At 37.3% G+C, this 26,033-nt stretch overlaps 2 protein-coding genes and 1 pseudogene across 3 annotated transcripts in view; 2 read left to right on the forward strand and 1 right to left on the reverse strand.

Moving 5' to 3' along the window:
• LOC122023421 (E3 ubiquitin-protein ligase PRT6-like) overlaps positions 1–17,244 on the forward strand; it is a 33,396-nt gene extending 16,152 nt beyond the window's left edge. Inside the window, exons 9-18 of one of the 2 annotated variants that reach the window (XM_042581518.1) lie at positions 599–650; positions 727–1,369; positions 1,475–1,680; positions 1,818–2,347; positions 2,429–2,536; positions 2,648–2,714; positions 2,792–2,869; positions 8,103–8,171; positions 8,366–8,469; positions 16,944–17,244. In XM_042581518.1, the coding sequence (XP_042437452.1) occupies positions 599–650; positions 727–1,369; positions 1,475–1,680; positions 1,818–2,347; positions 2,429–2,536; positions 2,648–2,714; positions 2,792–2,869; positions 8,103–8,171; positions 8,366–8,440 (1,828 nt within the window). In that variant the 3' untranslated portion in view covers positions 8,441–8,469; positions 16,944–17,244. The remainder of the gene's footprint in view (positions 1–598; positions 651–726; positions 1,370–1,474; positions 1,681–1,817; positions 2,348–2,428; positions 2,537–2,647; positions 2,715–2,791; positions 2,870–8,102; positions 8,172–8,365; positions 8,470–16,943) is intronic. The other variant, XM_042581519.1, reaches the window with a different exon arrangement.
• A 5,102-nt stretch (positions 17,245–22,346) lies between these two features.
• On the reverse strand, positions 22,347–23,530 carry LOC122023209 (annotated as a pseudogene).
• Positions 23,531–24,043: 513 nt separating this feature from the next.
• On the forward strand, positions 24,044–24,408 carry LOC122023210 (heat shock 70 kDa protein 5-like). Its single transcript, XM_042581288.1, has 2 exons — positions 24,044–24,232; positions 24,277–24,408. Exons 1-2 carry the CDS (start codon positions 24,044–24,046, stop codon positions 24,406–24,408), a joined length of 321 nt encoding a protein of 106 aa, XP_042437222.1.
• The last annotated feature ends 1,625 nt before the right edge of the window (positions 24,409–26,033 follow it).

Below are 26,033 nucleotides of genomic sequence, written 5' to 3' on the forward strand. Positions count from 1 at the left end.
CTAATCTTGATCTAACAATGTAATAATTCACATCTGAAAATTATAAAAATCTTATATCTTTTTATTTTTCATCCACTCTAATAGTTGTAGTCATAATCACATAAAGCTATAAAAATATACATTCATTTCAAATTAATCAACAAATGTAGAAAAAGAATAAACAAGCATTATCAATCAAATTAATTATTAACCAAATAATTAATTTTAATAAAAAATATTTAAAAGATACAAGTTATAGTAAGTAAAGTTAATAATAGTATTACTAATAATTCAATTAAATAAGCATTGGAATTGTATTGATTGAAAAAAAACGTATTGTTTCAGTCAAACAACACTCCGACACAACTTGAAATTTTAGACCTTGTAAACAAAATTGACAATTTCATGAAAGAAATTCCTGGGATCAAGTATAAATGAATTTTAAACTGTATTTTTTGCTAATTTGGATTGATTTTTATGTGAATAACATATGTTCTCCATTTCAAGATGTAGCCCAAGTTGCAATTTATCTTTCCTGATGAAGCCTTTACAATTCAGCATTTTCCCTCTATTTTCTTTCGATGAGAATAATTGGTTTCTTTACCTGTTGCACTTTCAGATATAATAGGCGACTTGGCTTTGAAGGAATTCACATCGTGAAACCTGACGTGGTAAGTATTCCAGTGATCATATTATCTTTGACTCCATTTAAATGGTTTAGTAATTGTTTCATTTGTCAAAATTCAGGGTGAGTTACTTTGTCCAGTGTGCCGGAGTTTTGCTAACTCCATCCTCCCAGCATCCACTGGCATATCTAAGATATTTTCTACAAGGAGAACATCTATATTCAGCAATTCAACATCAAATGACTTTCCTTCAGTGTCATTGGATACCAACTGTTCCAATCTACACATTCTTCTTGCACTATCTCTTCTTCAAAATGCAGCAAAGATGGTTGGAGAGAGCAGAGTTTTGAAAGTTCTATCTGGAACTCAAATTCAACCAATAAATTCAGCTTTGGATCCTGCCCTTAAAAAATTGTTTATGCTTTACTATCCACTTGGCTATGATAGTTTGTCAGAAGCTGGTAGGTATAGTCATTTGTTGATTCTTTGGGACACACTTAGGTACTCTATTACGTCCACAGAAATTGCTGCTCGTGCAAAGTTGAATGCATATTCAGTTCCACCTTCTTTGGAATCTTTGAATGAAGAACTTCATTCTTCTAGTCACTATGTGATGTCTATTTTGCTTCACATTGCCCAGTCCATTCGCAGCTATAATTCTTTTGATGTTCTTCTGCGGTTTAGCAGTCTTCAACTTTTAGCAGGGTCTATTTGTTCTGGTTTGTCAGGCGACAATTACTTGTCTAATGGAGAGAGATCAAAAGGTATTTTAACTGGGATCTGGTAAATGATTTTGTGCTATAAAAGGAGTATGAACTCTAATTTTGTTCCACATGGTGAGTTATGAACTGTGATACATGTTTTTGCAGACAAACCTTCTCTGTTTGAATGTTCTCACAATGGAGACACTTTTCCTGACGTCCAATTCTGGAAACGTGCTGCTGATCCTATACTCGCTCATGATCCATTTTCTTCACTCATGTGGGTTCTTTTCTGCCTCCCAATGCCATTTATATGCTCAAGAGAATATTTCATTGCTCTTGTGCATCTATTTTATGTTATTTGCGTTGTTCAGGTACAAAGTACTTCATCATGGAACCATGAAACTGTATCATTTTTTTAATCTATTTTTTACTTGTACAAGTAATAATTAATACCAACCAGGTACATCGTGCTTTTTGCATGTAATGCATTTGGTTTTATTTTCTGCAGTCTACTATTGCATGCTATGGCAAACAAGGTTTTGATATATCAAGTTTTGGTGGCCATTTTGGTAATATCTGCAAGATGATGACTGAATCTCAGTCTGTCAGACAATTTTTTGTTTCCAACTATGTCGATGAACTTTGTGATCCAAAGAATATGATACGGAGACTTACATTTCCTTATCTCCGTAGATGTGCATTACTTTGGAATCTACTAGACTCTTCTACATTAGCTCCATCATTTGACAGTCACATAAGAGAAAGATCATACCTTTGTTTAAAAGATGCCGATTTAGATATTGATGACCAACTTAAAGTAGAGCTGAGCAGGATAGGGGAATTGGAAGACATGTTCAAGATTTGCTCATTGGAATCAGTTCTCAAGGATGAAGTTGTCCATGCATTAGCTTTGAAATGGTGTGAACACTTCCAGAAGGAGTTTAGAGTTCGTAAGTACAGAGGCATTTTAGCTGTCACTCCTGCTGTCCCCTTTAAACTGATGGAGCTTCCATTCATTTATCAGGATCTACTACAAAGGTTCTAGTTCTTTACAATACGCTAAGTTTTGTATATTGATGAAAGTCAAGTTGGTTTGAGACTATTGTCATGTTTTTCTAGGTACATAAAAGTGCCATGCTCTAGTTGCAAGTTTGTCCCAGAGGAGCCAGCATTGTGCTTGCTTTGTGGTACATTATGTTCTCTAAGCAAGAAATCTTGCCGCTGCAGGTTTTTATTATACCTTGAATTACCTAGTGATCACTTTTTGCTAGTTACAGCTATGATATTTTCCCTATCTCTGAAAGATGATCAGCTGAGTTATTTGGTATCATTCTGTAGGCTGGGTAATTGTTCAAATCATGCAATGATTTGTGGAGCCGGTATCGGTGTATTCTTGTTGGTGCGGGTATGCACGTCTTTGTATTGTACTTGCTAGTTGGTTTGACTTCGTTCCTTATTGAGCTTCATTACCTGATTTTTTAGCGTACAATAATCTTTCTACAAAGGTCAACACGTCAAGCCTTTTGGCCATCTCCTTATCTGGATGCATTTGGGGAAGAGGTAATTGTGTTTTTGTGACAGCTCTGCTATTAGATATTTGTCGTGCTGCTCTGGTTTGCTATCTTTCTATTGTTTTCTATCAGCTTCAAATTTAATAATATTGTTTCCATTTATAGAGTTGCTCCGGGTGACATAATATTCAGATTAGAATTGTCTATATAATATCTGTTTGTGTTCAGAAATGATCAAATTCTTCAGTCAAATTAAAGGTATTTGTGTAGCACACAAGTTGCTTATGAGTTACCTTTGGCAATGGACCGAACACGATAGTTGAAGTTAGCAGATGTGTATATTAACATTATGACGCAACACCAGGTTGCAGAAAGAAATGAACACGAAGCATCAGACTTCTACATTGAAATTTTTTATTATAAAATAATATTAATTATTGAAAATTACAACGGGTAATTTGAGAATTTTTGAAGCTCCAACCCAACAAAATTGGAAAACAAGTTAGATAAATGGATAATGACTTAAACAATTTAAAAATAAATTGACTACAACTTGAAAAATATAAAATCTCACCAAACTAGAAAAACAACCTAAATACCCAAAACTCTTATCAAATTAAAAGATACAAAACTTTTGACACATAAAATAGGATAATTATCAACATTTATTATAATTTATGAATTAAAAAATAAATTAATTCACTATTTTTCATCATTTTTCCCATTGAGCAGAATTTGACTTCTGCAAGTTGTGAGCATCCTCAATTAGGTCATCTTTTTCAATGTGAAGGGAACAATAATAGCATTGTTTGAGTCTTAGTCTTCACGTAGGATAAAATATTTATCATTTTGTTCTTTGAATGTCTTTATCAATGGGTTAGAAATAAAGAAATAGGTCTAGTTTATTCTTCCTTCTTGCTTTTACTTTGTTTCTCCCTTTTAATCACCCTCCCTACAAAGAAACATCTCAATTTGTCATAGGGTGATGAGGATGCCCATGCTAGCCTAATACTTATAAGGCATGAAAGAGGTAATAGTGAATATGAATTCGCACATTTCGAACTTGTGGCTTGTGGCAAAATACAATAGTATTATACTACTAGGTGGGATCAGTTATATCAATCCTTTTATGTCATTAAGCTCTATCCCTTACTATATCATCATCTATATTTAAATTAATTTTATCATATTTTATTATTGCTAACCAAGTCTTCTTTGGTCTTCCGCGTTTAATGTACATATTTATCATAATTTTATATCGCTTAAATATTTGTAGCATCTTAAACATGTTTCCTTGAGTTTTCCCTCAATAGGTGCAATTCCAATTTTCTCTTTAATATTCTTATTTCAATCTGTGACAAAGTACACATGAAAGTATATAGAGACAAATGCCTCAATTTCTCATATCAAATTAGTATATCCTCCAATTTGAAAATTAAACTAATGGTTAAATAATATGACAAGTGAAATAAATAAGAATCGTAAACAATTTTCCTCGCAATATAATAAAAAAAATGATATAAAGGATAGCCCAGTACACAAAGTTTCCGTTAATGCGAGGTTCCGGAAAAAAGTCTATTATTGCTTACTCTGCTTTGCAAGAGGCCGAGACTTGAACCCGTGATCTCCAAGTCACACAACTTTACTGTTATGCCAAATGCTATGGGAAAATTTTAAATTCATGAATGAAACACAAAAAAAACCATATATACTTATAATCATTACATTATTAAGTACAATTCTTTTACTATTATCAACAAATATTATAGCAAAAGGTGATTATGCTCATCCTAAACACCCCTCATGGCCCATCCTCAAATTATGTGAAGGGAGGTAAATCATGGGGTCAGTTTATAGTCGATCACTAAGTGGCTAGGTGATGGAAGGAGTTTTCCGCGAGGGCATGCATGCGTCGGGAATTGATCTCTACCCCATTGTAGCCTATTATTAGCAAATATTGGAGCAAAAGTTGATAACGCTCCTCGAGGCGGTCCAGTATCGCCGACCCCTATATACAAGCAGGTAAGTCACAAGGGCAAATTTGCCCTAGCACAGCGGCCCTTTGCATGAGGGAGGTCAGGCACCCAACAAGGCATTTTGCACCCATTGAGAATTGACCCCAAGATCTATTGAAGCAACCCCCCATATAGTCACCAACTGTGCCAACCCGTAGGGGCCTATTATCAGCAAATATTATTTATATGGAAAGTGAATTCTTACTTTGGTAGGAAGAAATAAATTATATGTATTAAGTCTAGCATCATTGGGAGTCTTCACGGCATCGTGTATTAATTATATATATAATTAGTTGATAATTTCAATACAATGTATAATTATATGTTTGCTATGATAAATACTGAATAATAATTAATATTATGCTGCTAATATAAATTATATGTAATTAGTTAACTCGTTAATTAACACTCTATAATTAATTATATACAGTATAATTTTTTAATTAATTAAATTAATTGATTTTAAAATGTCAGTTAGTTTGATTGATTTAATCAGTTAACTGATTTTAAGTTGATTAAAATTTAGAATTCTTAACATCCAAACTGTATTATTTCAGAAAAAAAATTAAACCTCCAATATGACTTGAGATTTCAAGCCATGCAACCAACTCCGCCCCATGTAGTTGATAAGTTGGGTAAATCCCTTGTTGCATAGCCACAGAATTTCCTTTATTAATATCTTCTTCTGTAGTTTCAAAATTCTACTTTGGTTTCATTTGACCATATCTAATTTGTATCTCAGTTCAGATGGATGATAATTGGATTACGAGATGATAGTAGTACATAGTACTACACATCCTCAGTAATTTATAAGAATTGACTATATAGTGAACTGACAACGAGTAACAATTATGAATTATCCAATGATCTGTGTCATCTTTAGTTTAAAAATCTGATGGCGGTTATGCAAAAGATGCATGTGATTGTCATTAAATAGTTTTTTTTTTCTTTTTGATTCTGGCATGAATTAAAAGTGTGCATTATATAAATGCTGAATACACAAAGGCAACTAATATCTTGATTAAGAATTCATGTAATTTGAATCCCTTTTATTCAAAATATGGGATAGAGAAAGGGAACACTAATTTAGCAATAAAATCATTAATCACTCGCTGTAGAGTAATCTTCATGTGAGATGAGAGTGGACAATCATCAACAACATCATTATCATCAAGTTTATTGGTCATCTGATGCGGAAAAGAAACTCCTGGTGCGACGTTCGAATAGAGGTTGCAGAGAAAGTGGAGGAAGGGGAATTCACCAACAAAGAGGAGCTAGGTTTAAATGAAATAATTTTTTATTCAAATCAAAACCGAACTCAACATTCATTAACATCAATATGTTTTTACAAGAGTCCTAACCTTTATTTAAATAGCCTAAGAAATAAGAAAAAGTTGCAACAAAAAAATCACAACAAAAAAGAAAAAGTAAAAAAGAACTAATTTAAAAAAAAAAAATCTAAACTAACTTTTAGAAAAGTAAATTAATCCTTAAAAAAAGGATAAAATTTAAATTAATTTTTAGAAAACAAAATTAATTCTAAAAATTTGAAACAAATAAAAGAAAAGGTAAAAGACCAAATCTAGAGTTTTGGAGAGTTGGTTCACGTGAACCATGACGCCGCAACACGGTCGTTCCTTTGGGCATGACTTGGCCATGTAAGCCACTAGAAAGCCGATTCCGCCTCATCCGGACTCCAAATAGAGCACAACCACATCAAGAGACCACGGGCAAGTCATCTTCCTTGTCGTCCTTCTTCAAGGCCTAAAAGGGAGTTTAGTAGCCTTGTTTTCTTCTCGTCAACTCGGAAGGGAACATGGCCGCATTGGATGATATGAGATGATTGTGTCCCTAGATGCTTCTGCATCATCATCTTTGTTACATCTGTATGTGAATGAAATTTATTTTCTTTCATTTTACATCTTCATTTTACACCTAATTTGATCTCTAATATTAGAATTGTTTTCTTTATCCTTTCTAGTAACACCTACTTCCATATTAGCATTCTCATCTCCACTAAATTAATTTTTATGTTGTTTTGTATCAATCTAAAACTTTGTTTCATAAAGTATGCTGGGTTGTGCTTCAGTTTCATAAAACTTTCTTCTTTTTTTAATGGATATACAATAATTACACAAGGCTTCATACCTCCTCTCTATTTCAACCACAACACATTCTTTATTTTATTATCTCTTCATTAATATTTAGATCAAAGACTATTAAATTTCAACTCTTAAAAGGAATTTCATATCCATCTTTCTTAATTGATTCTTATGACTAAAATAACATTTCATATATAGCTGATTTTTGTCGTATGTTTCTTAATCTTCTAGTTTCTATTTTTTCACAATTTAAACTTTGAATTTAATCTAATTACACTATCATCAATTAAGATAATATCATTTGCAATTAACATACACCTAAAACATTATCTTGAATGTGATTTTATTAGTTAATCTACTAAATTAAATTGTATAAAGCTAGCAATTTGGACTAATCTACTCTACAACTATTGGAAAATCATTTGTAGTTCTAACATGGGTAACAATATTGTCATCATAGCTTGTAGCACATCAATGTAATCATTAGGAATCACCTTTTTCTAAATTTATCTCAATAGTGGTCTGGAGACTATATATTATAAGCTTTCTGATGGGATGGTCTCTATCAATTTGTTATACCCCCTCCAACCTATCAACTTCTATCCCCATTGAGTCAAGACTTAGAAAAAACATGAGCAGGACTGTGTTCATATTTATATAGGAAGATGAAAGTTCAAGTGAGGTTATGAGAGGTGAAATTTGAAATTCTGGTTCCAACAATTATATGCTGTCTACTCTCAGCTCAAATTAAATTTGCTTCTTCCTTGACGCAACCTCAATTTCACAAGTTGTATTTCAATCTTTGTAGTGGACTCTCCGCATAGTGTTGATGATTTGTTTGATACTTCTCTTGTAGTCATGTATTTTGCAATATCGTCCAACAATTATGTAAAAACAAACAACTCTTTTGCTAATGCATGTTGAACCTTAACTTGGCATTGGTGATTGTGTTACTGACATTGTGGCACGGGAATTCCATGAAATATGAACATACTTACCTTTTGTTATAATGAGGAATGCATACTGCCCAACATATAATAATGTAGTCATTTGGAGTTTGGACCTATTATACATGGACCCAGCCCTTTCTGTACTTTTACCATCATTTCTATTTCCAGCTGTTCTCTGATCTTTGATGGCATATTTTGCAATGTATTGATTGCAGGATCATGACATGTCCAGAGGAAAGCCTTTGTACCTTAGCAAGGAGCGCTATGCAGCTCTTACATATTTGGTTAGTACTCGGTAGATATATGCTCTGTTCTTCACTGATATATTTTCTTAAATCAATCTTAGATATGTTTAAATAACTTTAAATGGACTTGGTTTTTCAGATTGCTGCTGTTTGTTTCTTTTTTTTTTTTGGATAATTAAATTGGTTAGCATGGTCATGTACAGCAACTAATTCTTCTCCTCTCATGATTAAAGGTAGCATCTCATGGGCTGGATAGGAGTTCTGAAGTGCTCAGACAAACAAGCATCAACTTAAATGGCCTCGAATAGGATTTTCTGGGGAGTTTACATGATTGCAGGTTCTTTCCCCCTTCTTTTTCTTTTTAATGTAGTTCTTTTTCCTTGCATAGATTTTCATATGTGAAGTGGCAAACATTTGGTCTTTAAATATAAATAAAACAAGGCATTCATTTGCCCCTTTGTTTGCTTCAACAGACTTCCATTTACCTTTTTGTTATAGGCACGTTGGCTCATAGATTAAAAAGTTTTGTTCAGTGCTGATCGGCATAGGTGAAATATTTTGTTTTGTCCAACGATTAGCATGTGGAACTCATTGATAGAGATGAAACATCCATTGTGACTCGCGATGATGCACGACTTGTGGAAGAGGACGACAATATACCTAGGGCATGTTTGGTTGAAGGTTATTGTTGATAACCTTGGTTATCTATCTAAGGTTATGTTATTTAATCTTGTTTGGTTCAATTAACGAGTGATGCTCAGGTAATGGAGCATGCTTGCCACATCAGCAAATGGGGGCCATATAACCCAGAATGTGATTACCTCAGAAGTGTGAAGATTTTACGTGATTCCTGGGTTAACAATTTTTTTTTCCCAAAATTATCCTTCGATTTTTGCCTTTTTGGACAAAAATACCCCTAATGTTTTATCAAATCTCAATCCTCTCGAGATATAACCAAAACCCTAACCGATAGCCCGACCTCTGTCGTTTCGTCCGATTCAACCATGGAGGCAGAGGCAGCGTCAGGGCCCTAGCAGTCGTTGGAGGTCGTGTTTTCTCCGCCCACTAGGGCAGTCACATCTGTGTCATCCGTGTGTGACAGGTCTGCCCCTGCGACATCGGTGGCTCCAAGAATGCCTTCCAGCTCGCCATGACACTTCCCACGGCCAAGGATAAATTTAGAAAAATCATGATGCAACGAAGCTATGTGCAGACTTGGCGGCATCACCGCAAGCTCTGGATTGAGCACGCTGACAGTATCTCTTGCCTCATCGTCGATGCGGCACTGTCTACTCTAGCTCCTGGTTCAATGGCAATACAGTAAAATTTTAAATTAGGTTATACACTAAAACCTCTAAACAAATAAGTTTTTGTTGCATTACCTAAGATTGAACCAAATAATATTAGGTTATGCTTTATTCCCTATAACCTTAATTATTTGATTATCTGGTAATCACATAACCAAGGTTATGCATAATAACTTGAACCAAACACACCCCTAAAGTTCTCTAAAAATTGAAGCATGTGAAGATCATGACAATGTGAAGCTCCTACAACTCTTCCTCCTTCAATTCTCCTCTATAGCTCTACTATGGTTGGACAACATTCAAGAGAAGTCAAATGTAGGAGTTCAAGAGTCTTGAGGGTGGGAGTTCATATAATTCGTTGTTCGTGCGAGATTTTGTTGTCGACAATTAGGGATCCTAGTTGATATAACACGATTATATGAGTTCTATAAATTATAGGTTATACAATTCTAATATAATTTGTTATAATTCATGTAACTTGTATAATTACAAGATATAATCAATTTAGGTAAGTTATAATTTTATATAACTTATAATTATATATTTATATAACTTATCTTGCAAGTATAAGATATAATTATAAAACAATAGTAGTAATCATATAAAGATACTAACCACAAATGCAAATCTCAAGCTGTGTCGGATAGCCTGATTTAAATTTTTTGTTCTGCTCTCTCATATAAGATACTAACCACAAATGTCAATATTGGCATATATAGAGTGTCCAACTCTTCTTTTGTCTCCTTTTCCTCCTACCACCAAGATCTATCGCCATGAATTGCTTCCGCTGCTATGGAAGCCAGTCAGGAGAAGCAAAGGGAGAGTGATCAAGAAAAGAAGAGGGACTTACCCACTACTGCCCAGTAGCAATATCAATTGAGATCTGTGAGAGAATCTCATGATAGGGATCGGGTGCGAGAGAGGAATCATGCAAGAGGAGACAAAAGTACTTTGAAGAGAGGAAGAAAAACAACAAATAAGAGTCTCATCGTAAAACTCCTACTAAATCTGAAAACCCAATTAAACCCAATCTGAACCAGGATAAATTTGGGTTGACCCTAAATAGATCCAATTTGATCTCATTCAACCTAGATGACAAAAATCTACCCAAAGACTCAACCACACCCTAATTACACTCCAATCGATTCCCCTATTCAGATTGGTTCAAATTAAATAACTAATCAAATTCAAAATTAAATGTTATCAAAAACTTTAATCAAAAGTAAAATATAATATATAATAAAAGTTGAAATTATCTACATTAAAGAAAAAGTTTAGTTCTGTTCAAAGTAAAACCCTAAATTCTCGTGTATTGGAACCACGAGTTAGGCCTTTATATAGGAAAGAAGATATACACCAAAAGACAAAAAATACCCCTATAATTATTCTAACACTCCCCCTCAAGCTTGAGAATATAGATCATATACACCAAGCTTGTTATATATGTAGTCAATTCGAGGGCCTCTAAGTGACTTAGTGAATATATTTGCTAGCTGATCATTTGAGTTGACAAAACTAGTAGATATTTCTCCAGATATGACTTTTTCTCTGACAAAGTGACAGTCAACTTCAATATGCTTTGTCCTCTCATGGAAGACTGGATTTGAGGCAATATGCATAGCGGTCTGGTTGTCACATATGAGTGACATTTGTATAACCTCTCCAAACCTTAGTTCCTGAAGTAACTGTTTTAACCATATAAGTTCTTGACTAGCAATAGTCATAGCTTGATATTCTGCCTCTGTACTGGATCTTGCCACAATATTCTACTTTTTGCTTTTCCAAGAAACAAGGTTACCTCCGATAAATATACAAAATCCAGAAGTGGATCTTCTATCAGAGGGAGATCTTGCCCAATCTGCATCAGAATACCCCACGACTTGAGTATGTCCTTTGTCTTCATATAGAAGACCCTTTCCTGGTGCACCCCTGATATATCAAATAATGCGAGTTACGGCATCCCAATGTTCTTTGCACGGAAAGCTAAGAAACTGACTTATTACATTTACTGCAAATGAGATATTCGGACGAGTGACAGTAAGTTAGCTTAGTTTTCCTACCAATCGCCTGTACTGTTCAGGATCTGAAAGAGGCTCCTTCAGGATCTGAAAGAGGCTCCCCCTGATTTGGCAGGAGCTTGACATTAGGATCCATGGGATTGTCGACTGTCTTTGAGTTTAACATTCCTGTTTCTTCTAGAATATCCATTGCATACTTCCTTTGCCACTTCTATCCCTAGAAAATATTTGAGTTTACCGAGATCCTTTGTCTGGAGATGTTTGAAAAGATGTTTTGTGAAATCCCAAGATGATCATTACCTGTGCTGACAATATCATCAACATAAACCACTACATAGATACAACCAGTAGATGAGTGACGATAAAAGACAGAATGATCAGCCTCGCTTCGAGTCATGCCAAACTGTTGAATTACGGTACTAAATCTACTGAACCATGCTCCGAGTAACTGCTTGAGACCATATAAAGATTTTCGCAAGCGACATACAAGACCAGGAGACTCCCCCTGAGCAACAAAACACGGAAGTTGCTCCATGTAAACTTCTTCAAGCAGGTCACCATGTAAGAATGCATTTTTGATGTCCAATTGATGAAGGGTGCCAATGGCGAATTGCAGCAATAGATAGGAAAAGATGCATAGAAGACATCTTGGCAATAGGAGAAAAGGTGTCTCCATAATCCAATCCAAATACCTGAGTATAGCCTTTAGTGACAAGACGAGCCTTAAGCCGATCAACCGTGCCGTCTACACCAACTTTCACTGTAAACACCCATCGACAACCAACCACTGACTTCCCAGGAGGTAGAAGAACTAGGTCCCAAGTCCCACTGCTCTATAAGACACTCGTTTCATCAAGCATAGCATGTTTCCATCCTGGATGGGCAAAAACATCACCTGCAGTCTTTGGAAGAGAAACAGACGACAAGGAAGACAGACAATAATAATAGGATGGGGAAAGACGATGATAGCTCAAAGAAACATAGTGAGGAGAAGGATTACGAGTGGAACGCATACCCTTTCGAAGTGCAATAGGAACATCAGAGGCAGAAGATGGGATCGGAGGAAACGGCGAAGGACTTGGCTCCAAAGATGTGCCCACAGCAGTGTCAGTGTTGGTCGGCGGCAAAGCAGAACGAGGACGACGCTGATAAACTTCCAAAGGAGGAGACGAGGCCAGAGATGATAGAGGCCTCCGGAGGATAAAAGATAGTTACTGGTGCAGGTGGAAAGGGAGAAACCTCGGCCTGTGAAGCGGAAGGGCCAAAAAAAGAAACTGGCTCAAAGAATGTGACATCAACAGAGATGAAGTACCGACGAAGAGTAGGGGAATAACACTTGTACCCTTTTTGAGACCGTGTGTACCCAAGGAAGACACACTTATGAGACCGGGGAGAAAGTTTGTCAATGCCAGGATCAAGAGCATGAGCAAAACATATAGAACCAAAGACCCGAGGTGGTAGAGGATGAAGAGGCTGATGCGGATAAAGTATCTGATGGGGTATTTTACCCTGGAGAGTGGATGAAGGCATGCGATTGATGAGATAACATGCAGTAAGTACGACATCACCCCAAAACTGATGAGGGACATTAGAATGGAGAAGAAGAGTCCGAGTGGTTTCAAGGAGATGACGATTCCTGCGTTCTGTAATCTCATTCTGTTGAGGGGTATGAGGGCAAGACGTGCGATGCAACACACCATGAGATGTCAAGAAGGTACGAAATTGAGTAGATAAATACTCGCGTGCATTATCACTTTGCAAAGTTCGAAGGGAAGTACCAAATTGAGTTTTTATTTCAAGAAAAAAGGATTCAAAAATAGAATACAATTCTGAACGATCCTTCATCAGATATAACCATATATAACGGGAAAAATCGTCTATAAAAGTAACAAAATACCTTGACCCCATTGTAGAAGAAATACGACTCGGACCCCAAACATCAGAATGAACCAAAGCAAAAGGAGACAGCCCGACTCTCAATACGAGGAGAAAAAGAACTACGAACATGCTTACCTAATTGACATGACTCACAAGATAAAGACTCTAAGTGAGAAAGACTAGGATGTAACTGTTTTAACTTATTAAGACCTGGATGTCCCAACTGAGCATGAATAAGTAGTGGAGATGCCGCCGCCGAACCAACAAAAGAGGGTGGTTGAAGCCGATATAGGCCATGAGATTCACATCTGAAGCCAATCATCCTCCCCGTACTCCGGTCCTGTAAAGAAACAGATGTATTAGTAAAAGAAATGATACAATCAAGAGATTGAGTAAGTTGACTTATCGATAATAAATTAAAGGGAGCGCTGGGAACATAAAGAACATTATGAATGGACAGAGAAGAAGGATGGACAATGCCAATACCCTGGGATTGAGTTTGGGAACCATTGGCCATGGTGACCATTAGCAAATTACCAGAAGTATTGAGGGAGGAAAATAGGGATTTATTACCAGTGATATGATCGGTGGCCTCAGAATTAAGAATCCAAGGACCCGAAGAACGAGATATGTCAGCAAAGGGAGTACCAGGGTGTGCAATGGTAGCAATGGAACCCGAAGCCTGACGATCCTCAAAGCATTTCAGAAAGGCAGTATAGGAAGGTGTTGGAGTTGAATCCGGTGTCAACTGTGAAGTGGAAGTTGAAGAAGCAACAAAACTCTGAACGACCTGGGCAGCACGAGGAGGACGACCATGTAGACTCCAGCACTTATCAATCGTGTGTCCCAGTCGGTGGCAGTGATTACACCATGGACGACCTTTGCCACCCTTGCGAGGTGGAGGTCCTTTGTGTCGAGAGACCAAAGCTGACAAGTCGACAGGAACAGAAGAAGGCAACGTCAAGACTTTGGCCGGGACACGGAGAAGAGTCGCCCAGGTATTCTCCATAGTAGCTTATGTAGAGCTGCCCAGGATCTGGTCACGGACATGAGAATAATATGTGGGCAGATCATATAAAGCCAGAGACAAAAAATTTCTTCCGATTTTCAAGCTCTTAAACAGGATCGGCCGCAGGTGGGAGCAGTTCATTGAAGTCACAAAGAAGGCTAGAGACTGAACCCATATAAGTTGACATTGAATCCTTAATCTGATGGGTGCTGAGGATGGTCATGAGATCTTCACAAACTTGATAGAGTCGCCGAGAGGTGTTTGTAAAGAGTTGTTGAGCTTGTGTCCAAACAGCTTTACAGGTTTTGTGAGTACGGAAGACACTCCTAAGAGATGGATAGATGGTGGCTCGGATAATACAACACAACTGAGCATCAACCTTCTTCCATAGAGGACGATCGACGACTTGAACATCTTCTTCAGTTTGAGTGAGATGTGTCTCATAACCCCGTCCAACAAGCCAAAGCTCAATATGAGATGCCCAAGAGATATAATTTTTACCATCCAACTACTCGGAAGAAAGAGGTGCAGTGATATGGTTGGTAAAGATTGAGGTATTTGGCTTTGGGGCGCCAGATGTAGCCATGAATAGAATTGTGAACCAGACTACTGGAATATACGAAGTGAGCTTGCTTATTTTGGAAGAAAGATGAAGGACAGTGATGTGCTGGTGCTACCGGAATCAAGAAGAAAGAACAGTGATGTGCTGCCGGAGTCAAATACACACTGAATTCATTTGATATTCCTGTTTACGCAACCGCATACACGGGAGTTGAGCAGTGAAGATGATGTAGCTTCTGTTCGGAGATAGATGCCCACACCGAGATTGTTGGAGTTATGCCCACCTTTGCAACCACGTCCGTGGGAAGTCCACCGCAACGCTCAGTGATGGAAGAAGAACAGGCTCACCAGAGAAGAAGATAAAATGGCTGGCTGTTCCCTCCTCTATTAGAAACTCCTTACGTTCGCTACCATGTCGACAGGGAGTTTGCCTGAGGCTGGGGACCTCGTATTAGGGTTCTCTACTGGCGGAGTGGATCTGTTCGGGCAGCACAACTGGTGGTGAGGGGCTGTTGGTGACAGGGCTTGTTGGCTTCGAACCGAAGCTAGGGCAGAAGACGACTAGGGTGAGAAGCCTGGCCTAGAGACGAAAGCAACGCCACGGCTTGAGCGAGGTGAGAGACGCGCCGTAGAGGAACGAGAATGTGGCGGCGGAGGATGTGGAGAAGATTCGTGAGGTTGGATTCGAAGAGGGCCCAGACGAAGTCGATGGTGAAGGCTCGATCGGAGAGACCGCGTCGCTGGCTGCCGCACTCGAGACCGCGTCGCTGGATGTTGGCGCGAGGATCCTTTCTGTGGGTGGGATCGGGGACTGGGAAGACGCTCGGGAGGTGGAGACAGAGGGAGCGGCGACACAAGGGGAACTGATGGGGAAGAGGCAAAACTACGGCGGCACAAGGAGGAAAGAAATTAGGGTTTTAACTTGGCTCTGATACCATGTTCAAAGTAAAATCCTAAATTCTCGTGTATTGGAACCACGAGTTAGGCCTTTATATAGGAAAGAAAATATACACCAAAAGACAAAAATACCCCTATAATTATTCTAACGAGTTCAATTAATGGCTTAGTAAGGATTTTTACTTCGGAAGAAACAAAATGCAAATACATTAACAAATGCTTCATTTAGCCACTTTAGCTTGATGAAGGTATCTGTAATAAAGATTGAGAAAAATGCTGCATAAAAGCCAAATAAATATTATTTTCTTATCTTGTCAAATGATAACAATGGCTAGACGAGTAGGAAGCAATGCTCTTTGGAGGAATTGATAATATAATTTTAACATGAATCTTGAATAGGGAAAAATTAAGATTTTGGTTTTTCACTTTTTGATGACAAAATTGTTTCCTCATTTTGACAATTCTTAGTCTATAAAAATAATGTTGCTGCTAAAGTAGTTATTACTTTAGACAAACACAAATTTGACACAGGTCTACATTTTTTTTATGTAGAATACCCATCTTATGCACGAATGCACCACGGATCTTTTTCTTCAGATAGTTAGCTGGTGAATTCCTACTTTCTTCAAAGGAAATGATATTTGTTAATTGATATAAACTTTTATACAATAATATCAAAATCATGTAGTTTGGGTCAGAGACTGAAATTCAAAGTTTACACCTTGCTCTAGCTACTTTCTTTTATGGATGGCTAAAGTTTTGAGGGTCTTCTTCTGTAGACCATCTATGCATTTCAAACATAGCTCCAGTAAACTCACTGGGGTCAGTTAGATCTTGGAAGGCCACCCAACTTGATGTCACAGGCACAATTCCAAACAGGTTGACCTACCATACCTCCAAGATATTGAGTTCGATATTTCTAGTAACTAGGGAGGGGGACTTTTCAATGATTGGGATAATGTCATAACAGAAACAAATAAAATGAAAGCTGTGGAGAGAAAAAAAAAACATTATAGCAGAGATGTTGGATTCCCTTAATGAAATTTGCCAATTGTTTGTTGCATTCTCCAAGGTTAAAGTACTTTGAATGAAAGTAGAACATAAAAAGTCTGTCATGTTTGATATTGTTTGTTGGATCCAGCAGGTGGTACATTCTTTGCCTTTCATGTATTTGGACCATCAGACTAGTTGCCCTGCTGAAAGTTTGGTGACAAGGTCAGTTTGCTGTGTTCCACCATTCCCAAATGTTTGGTCTGCAGTTCAAGCAGGCACGTATCGAGGATCCTGTGTATATGGTATTATCCTAAGCAGCTCTTTTGCCTTGTAAATTAAGTCACATTGTCTGTCATTGTATATAGACCATTGATCCGTAAGAAAAAAATAATGATAAAAAGAATGTTTGCTTGAGTAATGTCATGTTGATAAAGTTTCGGCTTCCTATTCCTCTTGATTGGTTCAACTGAATTATTTTAGCTTTTCAGAAGGAATTCTGATGAAATGAACTGCTTCGCATTTGCATCTCAGTTAGCAATTTGTGTTAATTTAAGATCTTTGATGTCGGATCATCGTCAAATTGTTCTTGATGTGCAAGCAATTGAGTTGAAGGTCACCTAGGAGAGGTGCTTTCCGCAGCCCGCCACCCCCATTAAAATTTAAATTGTTTACACTTATACCTTTACCCGTTTCCTTTTATTTTATTTTATTTTTTTTTATTGGTTTTGTTTTTCTTAACCAGTTTTTTTTTTTTTAACAATTTTATTTTTTTTATCAGTTTTATTTTTCTTTTTGAATAAATTTTTTTTTATTATATGTTTGTAATTATTTATTTATTTTTGTAGTTGTAGATTTTAGGAGTTATTATTTGTAAAAATTTTAAAAATAATAAAAATATGGATCAAAATAAAAATTGTGTGTAATATTAACAATTAATAGTAAACACATTTATATCTTATGAATAAATATTTTTTTTTCAAATAAAAGTACATATAATAATACATAAAAATATATAAAAATAAAATTTTTAATCAATGTTGTCTCTAAATTTTGCTTTTGACGTATTTGGTAGTGTACCTATTACTTCGTAACATAAATGAACACGTATTATATAACGAGTGACTCATCTTTTAGTTTCATACGATGAATATTGCCACCACCACGTTGGAATGAGTGGTCTATGATAATGAGTGTAAGAAAATTTGTACAAAGTGATTATCAATATGGGTAATTGCTATTTTTCGACACTCTTGGTTTGGAATTGGAGTTCTTAATGGCAAGTGAGTAAAATAACTCCCAACATTCTCATTAAATATATGCAGTACAAGATTATACCTTGATACGATGACAATTCCCAAAGGCAAAAGTCTATCCAATACATCTTTGGTACTCACGGCTCGAACTAATTCAATGAGAACAATAAATTGGCTATCAAATTTTGATTTGGATAAAATTGATTATATAGATCTTTATTATGTTGAATCTCTTCTACAAGCTCGAATCGTATTTGAAACCAATCTTCTTCACTATATCCAATTAGTGCAGCTATTGCCCTGAATCCACAATGACCGTTAGGTTGAACGTCAACAGTGCGAGAAATATAACGCTACAAAGGCATAGATAATTTCTCAATATAAGTATCATGGATGGGTGGAACTGGAAAGTGATCATGAGTCATTTGAGTATTGCGAACCTTCGACCCCCTTCTGCGTTTTTCTCTCCCACGAGATGTTGCAGTCGGTTGACAGACCCTACATCCTGAAGTGGATGCATCTGCAAAGACGGTATGCGACATCTACTTTGCTCATCTTTACCTGTAGGTCTACCTTTATGTTCTGTGTTGTACGAAGGGGCTTAAACTGTACTTTAAGATGATCTATCATATCAAAAAAACTTGTCTATCATATGTTCTCACATATGTGGATTCATCCCATCTAATATCTCAACAACGTGAGATGTCCTGTTGGGTCGTGCTCCCTTGTCATTAAACCGATGTACATGCATAGACAATCTCCTCTAATGAGGGTTGATACTCTGTAGTGGAATTGGAATGTAAAAGTAACGGTAATATGCAAGATCGTGCTCGTATGACAATCCATATATAATTTTGATAGAACAGTTGCATCTGCCAGCTAGCTGGTGAGATGCTTCCTCAACGCATTTTAGCTAACCAGAAATCAACTCCATTACCTCTAATGAAATCCAACAACTTATTTGACTAAAAATGTCATCATGTAAATGTTGATGGTCTAGAATGTTGAGAGATCTCTCGAATAACTTCTTAATATCTCCAAACTGAATTCTCAACATCTTATGTATTTTTTCAAAAGATATTTGTAGGGATGACATGATATCTCCCAAATATAATTTCAGTCTCGCATGTGCAGACTCTGCCTGCAATAAAAAAAATACATTATATTTTAATAATGAAAAGAATTAAAATACTACAATAATGAACAAAATTAAAACAATAAAGTTGTAAAGTGACTATACCTTTTATTTGAATTGCTCCCGAGGTGCATACATGTATCAACCCATGCTGAAACAAATCGCTCTTTGTAAGGGTATAACCATGTCTCCCAAAGGTAATTTAGAACACCCTTGAATCGTTGATACTCCTCTCACATAACATCCCACTTCCGTTGGTAAAATCACTGTGTCGATGAATTAATGAGTGAGTGTCATGATACATAAAAACGTTACCACTCTAGACCAAGCATAGGGGCACATTTCTTCATTACACACTGGTTTATGTACCAAATACAAAGGATGTGATGTGTCTTGGGAAAACATGTTTCAATGACATTAATAAGTGCCAAATTCCTATTTGAAACAAACACCAATGGCAACGATGTCTTCTTTTCAACCCTCCATTTCTTTAAGGTACTTAATGCCCATGTCAGTTGTCCCCGGGGCTATGGTGTAGTGATAGGGCATCCAGGTTGTCACCCAGGTACCCGCGGTGCGAGCCCCAGCTATGGTGAATTTGTAGGAATTTTTCCTCTAAATGGGGCACGCAACTAAAGGATGCTGGGCTCCTGGGCTGCTCACTGCGAGCGCTTCTCGATTTATCCTGGTGGTCGGTGGGAAACTTTCGTGGGGCCGGGCCGGTCACCCTAGGCTCGACGTTACCCAATCTGGTTAATCATTTTTTTAATGCCCATGTCAGTTGCTCTGTCCTTTCATTACTAAGATATGTGAATATAAATAAGTTCGTATTGTGGATGTGATACCCACAACTTCTAATAGTGATATCCGATAGTCATTGGTCTTGTATGTGATATCAATGATCAATACAGACGAAAAGTTAACAGACAGCTCTAGACTTTTTGGATGAACCTAAAGAATATCTGTGATTTTTGTTGGTGTCTGGATTGTACGATAATTATGGAGATATTCTTTATTGATTAATTGCTCCAAGACATACTGAATAGAATTTAGGTCGTCCCGTTTAACAGATTTGTTTGTAAAAATGATATTGTAAATGCTTTTGATCTCCGTAGTGTTTGACTGATCTCTTTCCTTCAATGTACTAAGAATTTCACGAGGTGTGGTGTTGTTGGTCATGTCAAGCACAAATTCTTTCTCTATTGGTTTTAACCTACACGGGTACTCATAACCATCAATATATTTTGCTGATTGATAATTATGAAAACTATAGAAAACTCTTAAATACCACATCACACCATCTGGAGGTATTGGTATACCTCACACCTCAAATAGACATTCACATTTTTTAATCCCAGTATTTTTTTAAGGATTGCCCATCAATTAGATATCGTGGCGGTTTGTACTTTCTACCTCTTTCACACGTAAGATGACATTTTGACAACTTGCCACCTTTTAAATTAGTAGAATTTTTAATAATCACTATAATATAATTCTTCAGACCAACTGTCTTCGTCCAATTTATCATATCTTCTCCACTTTTAAATATCTATATAAAAAAATATAACAAAGATGTATAAGTATAACATTATCCAATCTTAACATAATTTCTCTACTTATAAAATAAATAACGAATATGTACAAAATGACGATAATAACTAACCTGATTTGTAGTAAATTCGGCTGTATAATCGTGACTATTGTTGGAAATACTCTCTCCACTAAGAACATCATTCTCAATTGACCAACTATCTGAAAATAAATTCAAATAGTCATCCATAATTTTCTTTTATAAATTATGAAAAGTAATAGGTAAGAAGATAATTATGTTCTAGAAAGAGAGAAGAAGAGGCTGAGAGGGAGATAGCAGTGGGGGGAGGTGTGACTAAAGAGTGATTGAAAATGAAGTGTGAAAGGAGGATTTAAATGGAGAGGTTTTGACATGTGTCAAGAGTTGAAGGGTGAATAATTTAAGGGAGAGGTTCTGACATGTGTCAAAGATTAGAGGGGTAATTTAAAGGGATGAGGGTGGTTTGACATATGTCAAGGATTAGAGGGTGGGTAATTTAAAGAGAGTGAGATATTCTGACATGTATCAAGGATTAGAAGGAAAATTTAAAAGGAGGAGAGGTTCTAACATATGTCAAAGGTTGGAATGAGATAATTTAAAGGGAAGAGATGTTCTGACATGTGTCAAAGGTTGGAGGAAATAATTTAAAGGGAAAGGGACATTTTAACGTATGTTAAAAGTTGGATGAAGGTAATTTAAGTGTTGAATTAAAAAGGTAATTTTAAAGAAGGAGAGATTTTGATATATGTTAAAAATTATATAAAATAAAAAAAATCAACGAAAAAATAATAAATAAAATTGATTAAAAAAAATTAAATAAAATTTACCAAAAAATAATGTCGCAGCATCAACGGTCCCTCAGCGCAGGTTCATACAGCAGTGTTGTCACTAATAAGTCGCGGTATTCACATCATACGTGAAATATCTAACGTAGGTGCTATTATTATTGGATGAAGTTTTTTTATCATCTCTTCTCTTTCAGAAAGTGTGGAGGTGCTAACATAACATTTTTTTTTTTTGTTTTCTACAGTCGAAAGTGATAATTTTCACTTCGGGAAATCTTTTGGGACTGTCACATGTAATTTAGAAGTGAAGTAAATTATAGGAGACTTCCTCTAACAGTGATTCTTTATCAGGTGACCTACGATATATTATAGTAACATTGTATGTAAATACTAACTAGTATTAGTTAGTACTAACTTTGTTAGTTCGTGAGGGCCAGGTTCGATGTTGACCCTTGGTAATCGTTATTTTGATTTGTTAGTTGGTGATTTGATATAATCGAACTAGGTTAAATTATCAGCGTAGTCATTCTTCTCTACTAGGCATGAATAAAAACTTTGCCATTGTCTGTTGTATGGGATCCAGCAGGCGGGATCGCCTGTCCTGATTCATCGCAGTGGTCGAAGAGATTTAATAATTCCTATTTATTTATTAGATGGGATCATTGAATCCCTCTGATTAATATAGTATAGTGAATCAAGATTTGATTCGTTAAAAACGGGTCATATGATCCTGCTCAGGATCCAGACAAATCAAGACTCAGAGACCTCAAAATCGCACTCTGGTCCATGTCCGACTTTATTGTCTTGTCTAATCAACGTTCTCAATTTTGGGTCCTGCGTCATCACCGCCGCCGCCGCCGCCGCGCTGCCCGTCTTCCTCATTGCACCGCCGTGTGCAGTGCCCCTGCCCTCCTTGGCACATCTTGGTGATGATCGGATTGCAGATGCTCTCACGCTCCCTCAACTCGTCCTCGAACTCATCCGCCTCGGCGAGCTGGTTCCCGTCGAGCCACTCGGTCGCCTACTCTACTGCCCCCTCGATCCTCCTCTTGTCTGCGGGCGCCATCCTCCCACCGACCTTCTCGTCCCTTACCGTGTTACTCATGCTGTACGCGTAGTTCTCCAGCGCGTTCTTCGAATCCACCTTCTTCTTGTGCTCCTCGTCTTTCACCTTGTACTTCTCCGCCTCCCGCACCATCTTCTCGATCTCTTCCTTGCTCACCAGTCCCTTGTCGTTGGTGATCGTGATCTTGCCACACTTCCCCGTCGTTTTGTCCTCCGCCGACACGTTCAGGATCCCGTTCGCGTCGAGGTCAAAGCACACGTTGATCTGCGGCACGCCTCTCTGCGCCGGCGGAATGCCGAAGAGCTCGAATTTGCCGAGCAAGTTGTTGTCTTTCGTGCGTGCCCGCTCCCCCTCGTACACCTGGATGAGGACGACCGGCTGGTTGTCGGCGTAAGTGGAAAGATCTGTTCTTTCTTCGCCGGGATGGCGGTGTTACCCGGAATGAGCACGGTCTTCACCCCGCCGGCGGTCGCGATCCCCAGAGAAAGCGGCGTAATGTCGAGCAGCAACAGGTCCTGCACTTGTACTGCCGCGCTTGACGAGTTACACCACGGCCTCGTCGGGGTTGATTGTGGCAAAAAAAAAAGGTGAATATGCTCGCCCCAGCGTCTCCGCTAATCCGTCCCAAGGTCAACACCGAGGAGGTAAATCAGGGGCGACTACTAGTCTTTGGAATAGTGACTAGCACATAAGAGAGGTATTTACCTCGGCTTTGCCGAGATTCGAACTCCAGACCTCATTGTAACAACACCTCATGTGCTAGCGATTAGACCCATCCGAGGAGATGATATTGATCGTCAGGGTTGATGCTCTTCGAACCGGGCGCGTGTGATGGAATTGGTGGCGTAGAAGTCAATTCTTTCGTACAACGAGTCATGGGCGGATCTGCCCGCACTGGGCCAATGACAATCTAGCAAGATACTCATCTTTGTTAACAGTGGATCCCACATAGAATAGAAGATATGGAATAGAAAAATTAGTAGTAGACTGATCTTGCGGTTGTATTATTTTGCTAGCGATTATTTTTATGATGAAGACAAGCTTTCAATTCAAAAATCTTTGTAATAACTTTCTTTTCCCAACTGCTTTTATTTTTATTTAATCAAGTCATTTAGATTATTATGTTTAAAAAACTTTGTTTTCACTCCAAAGTTTCATTTGTTTCAACTCCCTCATTCAAATATCATTACCTAATTGCTCTTTAGATTTTTTAGGTACAAAAAATCTAAAAATAAGTATAATTCCTCTTAAATTCGACATTTTAAATTAGATTCCAATATATTTTCTATCAAATTGAACATGAGATAATACAAATTTCTTGATTAATTTATTCATGAGATATACAATATACATTACATACTTCATCAATTAACAAAGTAATAAAAGAAAATTAATTAATTGATTTATTCTAATAATTATATACCGTCGGCCTCAACGTCATGCACATTATTAATGAGCCTACCCCCGTTGCCATCGCTTATGGCCTTGACAAGAAGGGCAATGGCTCCGGCGAAAAGAATGTGCTCATCTTTGACTTCGGCGGAGGCACCTTTGATGTGTCCCTCCTCACCATTGAGGTGGGCGTCTTTGAGGTCACAGCCACCGCCGGCGACACCCGCGCCACCTTGGTGCCGAGGACTTTGATAATAGAATGGTGAACCATTTCGTGTAGGAGTTTAAGTGGAAGCACAAGAAGGACATCAGCGGGAGCCTGCGAGCTCTCCGGCGGTTGCGCACGGCCTACGAGTGCGCAAAGTGCACGCCCTCATTCACCGTGCATACCACCATCAAGATCGACTCATAGGGGCAGAGTTAGGATTTTGATTCAGTATATAGGCAATAATATAATTAATAAAACAAAAGGGGAAGCATGAAATTTCTATTAATATGAAGTCCCAAGGAATGATCTATGTATGTAATCTTATCCTATTTTATAAGAGGTTATTATTGAGATTCTAATATGTGACCTCTAGAGTTATCTGTATATGGTACCACAGTCTTTTCTCTTCTTCTTCACCATGCCAACATCATCGCCTCTTCTTCTTCAACATCCTCTTTCTTTCCTCGTGTACCACCAGCCATTCCAAACAGGCAGCCTCCTTCAACTTCTTGCTATTGGAATCTATGCTCCAATCTGCCAACGAAGTCACCGCCTGCAACCGCCTTCGCCTCCAACACCGCTGCCATCGCCACCAAGAAGTCCCTCTCATGCACCAAATTTCTTCTCTTTTTTAAATTATTCTCCCTCTCAATCTTCTTTACATCTTTCCACCAATAGATTTTTCTTACTACTGAGCTTCTCTAAAGTGCCAAAATGGATGGAGCACATCTAGTCTCTACACTAATTGCTATAAATAACTTTACAACTTCATCCTCTCATACTTGTCTGATCCACAAATTTATCGAAACATTATTGGAGCCTTACAATATTTCACCATCACACGTCCTGATATTACCTTTACAGTAAATCGGCTTGTCAATTTATGCATGCTTCAATTGAACAAAATTAATTAAGATAATGTAAAAAGAATACTTCCCTATCTTAAAAAAAATATGGAACCGTCACATCAGCGACCCCCCTAGAGCCGGTCCCACGGATATGGAGGGAGGTAAATGTAGGTACACAGCTGAAAGCGCATAGTCGGGATGCTAACCCTAGACAATAACACCCCGAGGATCGAACCCTGGACCTTTCGGCTACGAAACCATGCGCTCCCAGCTGTGCTACGCCCTGAGAACATACTTCCCTATCTTAAAGGTACTATTCTACATGATTTTCTTTTATATTGTCAGTCGTCTTGAAATTTACATGCCTATAGTAATGCGGATTGGGCAAGTTCTCCTGAAGATAGACGCTCTACTAATATATATGTAATATTTCTGGGATGAAATCTTATCTCATGGAGTTCAAAAAAGCAACATATGGTATCTCGTTCAATCACTTAGGAAAAATATAAAGCTATAGCAAATACGTCTAAAACTATTTGACTTCAATCATTTCTCTCTGAACTTTATCTTACATTAAATATTGCACTAAAAATTTGGTGTGATAATATTTGAGCAACATATCTCACAACATATTCAATTTTTCATGCTCGTACAAAATTATATGGAAATTGATTTTCATTTTGTTCGAGAGCGTGTGACGACTCAATAATTATCAGTTTCTTATATTTCTACGGAGGATCAAATTGCTAGCAACCAAACTCAACGTAAAAAATCTCCTGTTGATGTAATAATGATTAGAATAAATTAATTAACTAGTTTCCTTTTATTACTTTATTAATTAACCAAGTATGGAATGTCTACTATGTATATTGTATATCTCATGGACAAATTAATTAAAAAGTTTGCTTTATTATCTCTTGTCTCTTGTCTAATCTTTACATCTGGTGCTTTGAGTCATTGAAGTAAGCAGGGATGGTAATT

Source organism: Zingiber officinale, chromosome 9B (assembly GCF_018446385.1).
Source record: "Zingiber officinale cultivar Zhangliang chromosome 9B, Zo_v1.1, whole genome shotgun sequence".
Lineage (NCBI taxonomy): Eukaryota > Viridiplantae > Streptophyta > Magnoliopsida > Zingiberales > Zingiberaceae > Zingiber > Zingiber officinale.

Coding starts and splice junctions, on each gene's coding strand:
- LOC122023210 (XM_042581288.1), top strand. CDS start 24,044: ATGCACATTATTAATGAGCCTACCCCCGTTGCCATCGCTTATGGCCTT. Junction 24,233..24,276: donor GCGACACCCGCGCCACCTTG/GTGCCGAGGACT, acceptor CATTTCGTGTAG/GAGTTTAAGTGGAAGCACAA.